This window comes from Osmerus mordax, unplaced genomic scaffold, assembly GCF_038355195.1.
Source record: "Osmerus mordax isolate fOsmMor3 unplaced genomic scaffold, fOsmMor3.pri Scaffold_229, whole genome shotgun sequence".
Lineage (NCBI taxonomy): Eukaryota > Metazoa > Chordata > Actinopteri > Osmeriformes > Osmeridae > Osmerus > Osmerus mordax.
In genome coordinates, this window is record NW_027120541.1 from 12,651 (window position 1) to 20,691 (window position 8,041).

Here is an 8,041-nt window from a genome sequence, read left to right on the forward strand (position 1 = left end):
TAAACAACTCAATTTATTTGCACAGACGTCTGAGTATGCATTAACTTGTTTTAGGTGTCTCCTGTGAACGTTACCCTCTAAGGTAGAAACGTATCTACTACAATAGGCCTCGATTGTCTTGGTAATTTTGAGTAGACTATAGGCTAGTTTGTACCACCATGGCACAATCCAATTTCAACCTTCCCTCGGAAAATGTTAACAACGAGTTAGTTTACTTTAACCATATAGTTGTTCCTTAAATTAACATGCTTGAAACAATGACCTTTTTATATTTTCTCTAAAATCAGACAAACATTACAAATGCTTCCACTGGGTAGTCCTCTAAGTGCCAATGGCTCCGTAATACACGCGATCAAGCTTGATGATTCTGTTCAATTTCGCATATTCTCAAAAACACTTCATTCTGGAAAATCTACCCGTTGAAGTAGCCTAAATGTGTTCTCCACCCGCTATGATCCACGGGGGACGATATGCAGATCCTTAATCAGATTATTGCACAGTGTGAGAGTGCGCAGGGGGAGGGGGTGGAGGGGGCCAATGTAGGTTGTGGCCATGCTTGTCTGACAGAGATGCTCACGCACTCAAACAACATCGTGAGAGAGTTCTGAACTACTACCGGAGTTGTTAAAACGGAAAGGACTTGATGAGAAAACGTCATCTGGAATTGTTGGTACATGTTTTTGGACATCTTTGGAGCAAGGTCTACTTTTTATGATGATAATGCATCCTATTTTACATTTCGATCAGCGATGGTAATATTTCCATTTGCGGACAAGAGAGGGAATATAGTCAAACACGATCACCTCTCCGCTGCATTTCTGTGGACGCACGAATAACCTGTTGCCCGCACGGGCATCTACAACTTTTGAAAGATCTAGAATCTTCTACAAGTTTCAAACATTCGGATTTATGTTGATGTAGTGCCTTCTCACGTGTCATGAAAGCACGTTGTAAGGGGGAAATGTCCAGTGTCACCAGAAGGACGAGTATGTGACATTGCTGTATTCTTACCGAAGTAAACTTTCAGCACATTCACCCAAGCGAAACAGCATTTTCAAGTTAAACGCAGCGTCGCACCAACATGACTTTGTACACTAGTATGGCGGGTACATGCCGCTGTGTTTTAAGTAATTTCATTGAATGGAAATTAGGCAAATAACGTAGTCCCCGTGGATTTGGATTTGAGTACCCTGCAACACGTTGTGAAAATACCGTGAACGTTTTTGCTACGATGCTGGTCACTTGGGGCGCATTAATTCAAGCGTTCCTATTATTGCTGGTGAAAGCTGACCAATGGAGCCTCAAGGAATCCTCTATCTGTGAGCTAAATAGAAAAGTAAGTATTTGTAGTAAGTATGCATTATTCACTTAATAAGGTATTAGATACCCCCCCAAAATAAAATAAAAATACCATCCATACTTGACAGACAGGCTACTGCATACATTTAAAATTGAATATGTAAAGGAACCACTGTTATCTCGCCTACATTTAAACATGTATTTTATTGTGCGTAATAATTATTAGGTTACTTTCACCCATCAATCATACAAATATGAGTTTTTTTTCCCTAAACAAGTTTTAATTTGGTCACAAACTGTAGATCGCGCAATTTAGATGTGTATTGCCTCCAATGTCTCCTATCTTTAAGTGCCCTATTAATAAGAAATGATCTTAAGCGATCTTAAATTATCTTTAAGCGCTGGAATTAATCGGCTCAACAGCTGCCTGAATAGAAGTGTGGTGTTTTGGTCAAAGACAGACTACCTTTACCTTGTATAATATTCATAGACTTGAGATGAATCAATAAGATCAATAAGATGAATTACGCAATGCATATTATATAATACCCTGCTTTTTATTTCTCACAAATATGCATGGAATTATATCACCCACCTTGTCTACAGACTTGAAAACAATTGCACTTATATTGTTTCATTTGCAGCAAAGTGATTTAAACTCCTTCCTATGGACTATAAAAAGGGACCCTCCATCCTACTTCTATGGCACCATTCACGTTCCCTACACAAGAGTCTGGGACTTCATCCCGGAGAACTCCAAACAAGCCTTCCAGCAGAGCAGCATTGTGTACTTTGAGTTGGACCTGACAGACCCATACACAATCTCAGCATTAACCAGCTGTCAGCTACTTCCTCAAGGGGAGAACCTGCAGGATGTGCTGCCCAGGGACATCTACCGGCGGCTCAAGAGGCACCTGGAGTATGTGAAGCTCATGATGCCGTCATGGATGACCCCTGACCAGCGAGGGAAGGGCCTTTACGCAGACTACCTGTTCAACGCCATTGCTGGGAACTGGGAGAGAAAGAGGCCGGTGTGGGTGATGCTGATGGTGAACTCGCTCACTGAGGCAGACATCAAGACGCGTGGCGTGCCCGTTCTAGACCTGTACCTGGCGCAAGAGGCGGAGCGGATGAGGAAGAGGACGGGCGCCGTGGAGAAGGTGGAGGAACAATGCCATCCTCTGAACGGACTTAACTTCTCTCAGGTGAGTTGTGAAGTTCGATTTTTATTTATTTATTCTTTACAAGCGTTTCGAGTTTAGCCTTTAAAAAAGCTTCTTAGGGGGGGAAATCTGAAGTTTTTTTTTCGAGACCAAGAATGGTTGACTGTAAAGAAAGGGCTCCATGGTTCTTTCACCACACTCAGGTAGGTGTGGTCTAAGATCAGCTGAACAAATAGTCTGCTGTGCGAGTGTCTTCCGTTATTAAGAAAAAAGTTCAACTTAATGGTTTTCGTCTGAATTCAACAGAAAAAAATGAAAAAAACTTGTTTAACCAAGGGTGTGTGTCAGCCAATTTGACCCCTGCAATTATGTGTGTCCTTCAAAGCACACAGTTGCTATGAAATCATGTTGAGTATTGTGGAATTTCTGCTAATACTCATTCGGAACTAAGGGGATTACACATGGCAATTTTACTTAACACCCAGAAGCCAAAGCAATGTTATTTTAAATCATGTCTTCGCAGTTGAAGTCCATAAACTCCAATGCACAATGTTACGGCCATTTGTTTTTCACTTTTAAAGGATTAATAGAGCCAGTAGAAATAGGACATTTTCAGTGGCAGCTGGCCTACTTTGTAGACCATGATGAGGTGAGAGATCTCCTCTCAGTGCAAAACCAACTCTTTTTCTGACAACGAAGGTCATTTAATTTCCACGTTTGCTCTTGCCTTTTAAGTAAGCATGACTGGTCTTTAACACCGTGTTCAGAACTTCTGAAGAGTAAGCCCTGCTGGCACATTACGCTAAGTGATCTGGTTTTAGACAACAATGGACTTATGAAGAACTGTCCTTTCGGTCTGTCTACTCTGGAACTGAATAGACATTCCACACTTCAGCAAAATAGCCTGCTATTGAAAGTGATGGTTTCTCTCTCCCCGTCACTGGGAGTAATGGTCCATGGAGAAATGATGAGTGCTCGTCTCAGTGTACATCTGTGAGGGAGTCGAAGGGAGGCGAGGTAAGACAGTGCCGTTCAAGAACAAACTGGACATGGGTTTCATAGACTTGTCCTCTCCTTCGTCACTTATTACTTTGCTGTTTTTGACACACTCCTCTCCATATTTTACATAATAATATTAGATGAAGGGGGAAACTTACTGACCTATATTTCTAATGATCTTTTCTTGAATGAATTGTATAGCATTTTGAAATGAATGCCCTGCCACACATGATCAAAACAGACCTTTGTGATGACAGGGGCAGTTCTATGGGCATATGTGAAGCCCTCGGTGACATTGCTTGTAAAAAGGGCTATACAAATACATTTTGATTTGATGAAAAAGTATGTCTAAATGTGCTTGGAAAATTAGAATTTGGTGGCCTCTCTCTACCTGTAGGGAGTTAAGTTCTGCGAAAAGTTATTTATTAAAGACCAAAAACCAACCATACCTTTGCATTAGCCTACATGGAACCAAGTGTGCAACTTTTTATAGCACCAGTGATTTTAGCTTCATTGTGATATTCGCTATCCACAGCAAGGGCACTCTACAATCGACCATTGTCGATTGTAGAATAATTTGATCGCAGTAGCACAAAAACAATTTCAACATGCTGCACTTTTGGAATTAATCAAGCGAATTTTTGATAATTTTACAGCATCAGAAGAATAAAGTAATACCTGATACAGGGAACCCACATGAAAAAACAGATTATCTCCTCCTTACCAATGTTCTTTCCTATGTCATTCAGAAAGGACCTCTGTATTACCTATTTATATGCATACTTGTTGTTAAATTAAGTGTAATAGTTATGCAAGTTCCACTGCTTTGTGAATACAATAGATTTCCTTATTTTCCCTGCTGGGCACTATTTGGGCAAGCTGCCATTGATTTGTTGAGTTTGCCCACAGCGGAAAATCTGTCTGAACCACTTGGTAATCAGATTAGATCTTAATGAGCGATGTTTCAACTCAGAATGGAACAAAGACGAACATGCCATCCCCCTCCTGATTAGGAAGATTCCAGAATATTTTCCTAAATGGTGAAAGGATTCTTTTTTTCTTGGTAGTTTGCGCTCTTCTTCTGTTTGTAATATAGGTTGTACTTTTTGGGATGAAGTTTGATGTGCTTTAGAAAGAAATTGAACTGATGGTCACAGGCAGTGTGCATTTTAAAACTAGTTCATGATTGTACATTTAAAAAAACCGAACCGTGTATCACTCTTAGAGGAGAGTGATGAGTGACACGGTCCCATCGTACCGTACTGATATTCACATCTGCAGTATTGCCTTACGGACTGAAGAGCATGTCTTCACAGCTCCCCTTCAGAATTGAATACATTTCACATGGAGGTGCCTGGTTTCCTTAGTTGTGTTGACCAAACAGCCAGATATTATATGTCACACATTCCGCAGGTGTTTTCTGTCCAGATGGATGTCAGGGTACACCAAGGATGAAGCTGCGGCCTATTTACATCTCAAATGTTCTCCCATTTACAGCAGTGGGTTGCATTGCATTCTGGGTTGATTTCTACCTCCGTAACTTGGAATAGGAGCATACATGGAAGCTGATAATAGTTCCCCAGTTGCCAAAGCCGTTTTTTTCCGTCACTGGGTACAAGGCTGAACCTTGAAAATGTGTGTTATATGGGCTGCTCTCGAATAGTGCCGTAGGCTTTTCTGGGTTGTGTAACACAAGCTTGTGTAGCTCAAATGGGGATTTAATAGCTTGTCTCTGTTTTAACACCAGGTCATGAAAACGTGCGGAGGCCAGGGAACCTGGCGGAGGGCCTACTTGAGAGACCAGTGCTTAGAGTCAGACGTAGTAAACACAAGGATAGGGGATTGAACAAGCTTGGCTGTTTGTAGTTAGCGGAAATGCACTACATGTCAGGGCACCAGTGATGTTTTAGATCTTTCCCTGAGCCTGCCACAAGCTCCAGAAGGTCTGAATTTAGCTACTTTTGGACATCTCTAAAGGTTTAGACAAATTCGTTTTTAAAATGTAATCATTAAATCACCAAAAGCGGTGACGTTATGTCATGTGAGTAGTAGCTAGAATGAATTTGACACGAGAATAAAGTTTCACTTTGATAAAATCCGCCATCCCTCACATCAAGAGTAGCATTTTTTTGGGTGCTGCAATGTGTGACAGAAGTTCACCTAAATATTGTTAGTTCATGATCACGGGTATGATTACTGCCAGAATAAAGTGCAGTAACTCAAAGAAGCATAATAAAAAAGCCAGCGCCAAATACAAGTCCAGATGTAATTACAGATAGGCCTATTGCTATCTCAGTTCGTTTCAACAGTCTAATACACATCAAATCGTTTTCCGTGTAGTATTCCAAGGTTTCATAATTTAGTGAAAGTCGAAACCCTACTCTCATACTGAGGGCTATTGCTGTCATCCTAAGCCCTCCTAGTGTAGGAACATGTAAGTAATTAACACTCAATTTCAATTTCTTTAAGCCCTGTCATTCAAGGTATTGTCCCGGGGCTGTGTTGCTGGGAGAATAGAACAGTTGCCCCAGGCCTTCATTAGCACCAACCTACAGTCAATCACCATTAGCATATGTAATAGTTAGCAGCAAGTACAGGAGTATTGAGTCGTCATTGGCAGATACACATAAATTGTGAATGGATTAACACATAAGTAACCGTGACAATTAAAACAATCAAGACCAGTAGAAAACGTTCCATTTCTATTGTTTGAATCGGAGGACCATCGCTCTGACTCGTATACTGTTAAGCCGTTTGCTATATGAATTAGATCGTGCCTAAACCATCCGTTAAACCTACTCAAAGAATCTGAAAGGAAATGATACCGAATGTTAAATCCGTAACTAGAGACGTCAACCCCCGAGAATCTACATGTCAGTTTCCGTGTTTGTCGACTTTTCTCAGGAACTAATTCCACCTGAGAGTGTGGCCAGATGTATCCGAGACATTCAGGACCAATTATAGCCCTTGCCACCTGGCAGGCAAATATCTGGACTGTCTAATGCATGTTCATTTACATTCATTTATTCATTTCGTCATTTAGCAGATGCTCTTATCCAGAGCGACTTACAGTAAGTACAGGGACATTCCCCCCGAAGCAAGTAGGGTGAAGTGTCCTGCCCAAGGACACAACGTCATTTTGCATGGCCGGGAATCGATCCGGAAACCTTCTGATTACTAGGCCGATTCCCTAACCGCTCAGCCACCTGACTCCCCATGTTGAACACACCTGTATCCACGGTGAGAGGAGCTGTGGAAAACGCAGACGGAATTCATCTTCTCCTCTTCCACCCAGGCGACGTTTGTAAATACAGAAAAGCACTCACTATCCGACAGTCTGGCGTAGAAGCATGTCGTACCTTGGGACTCCTTGTGTTAAAATGACAGTTAAAAAGGTATGAAGGATAGATTTTCATGCTTGCGCTAAGGATTTGGATCTGAATGGAACATACTTCCGTTTGACAAATGAACAGATGATAGCGTACCATTTTGACAGAGAGCTATGGTTTTGGATAATTGGAAATGTGATGGTCTGTTGCTTTGACTCAAAAGAACAAAATCACCGTTCATCTTTGAACACATGCGTATGTGTGTTATGTGTGCTGGCACACTCGATATGTGTGTTGCCATTTTATTGCGCTAACAGATAATCCCTGTTAAATTGATTGACTTCCAAAGGCTGGTGTTTGCAAACATGGAACACATCAGTGATATGAGGGGTTATGTCAACAGTCGCACTTGCAGCTGTGGACGGACATACTTCCAGTGCGTTTCTGAACATTATTTCAGGTAGATACTTGACTTCAGTGGGATTGTGCGGGAACTGTAATCGTAGTCGGTATTGAGAAAGATGAACCCTTTCATTAGAGGCTTTTCTTGCTGGCCTGTCTTCTGAGTGACAACAATAGTTGAACATTTCCTCTGTGGAAACGTTCTGTGGTGATGCGAACCATGCTCATTTGAGAATAATCTCCCGGGTTTACGACATGAATAAACTGTGCCACCATCCGTTTATGACTGTATACGAACACACAGGGAGCTGTGCTCACTACTTGACAGATGAAGTCCGACGCAGCTGTGAATTCTAAACGGAGGCGGCGACATTTCCAAACCCTGCGCTGTTCGTCCAAAGTAGCGCTCCGTTTAAAAAATAGAGATAATCCAGGACTTTGTTCTTTGTAGCAACCCGGGAATCATGTTTACAGTGTTGGAATGGAGTATGGCCCAACTTCTACATCTGTCTCCCGCATTCAGATCCACATTGGGGCAGGGGAGAGTGAAAGGGCACGCCCCAACCCCCAACCAGCCCCCAAAGCCCCATGTATTGTTTACTTTTTGTCCCTGCTCTGAGAGAATTCCACACTCTTTAGATGAAACGGCCCTGCGTTTTCAGGGTCATTTAAACCCAAAGAGTGTTTGTCTTTGGGGATGGCGTGTCTTTGTCTGGATTTGGTAGCTGACATCATAAAAGCTGCGGATGCCTGACAAGAAGCCCACTGTTCCTGTCTGACCAAAGTTAATTGCATCTCTCTCTCTCTCTCTCTCTCTCTCTCTCTCTCTCTCTCTCTCTCTCTCTCTCT

General features: G+C 41.9%; 1 protein-coding gene across 1 annotated transcript; it reads left to right on the plus strand.

The window, feature by feature from the left end:
* Window positions 1–705: 705 nt before the first annotated feature.
* Window positions 706–7,782, plus strand: LOC136939543 (metalloprotease TIKI1-like; the record flags this gene model as incomplete). Its single annotated transcript, XM_067232166.1, has 3 exons — window positions 706–1,336; window positions 1,944–2,504; window positions 7,716–7,782. Coding segments are annotated over exons 1-3 (733 nt in total), but the record flags the coding sequence as incomplete, so codon positions are not given.
* Between the last annotated feature and the right edge of the window lie 259 nt (window positions 7,783–8,041).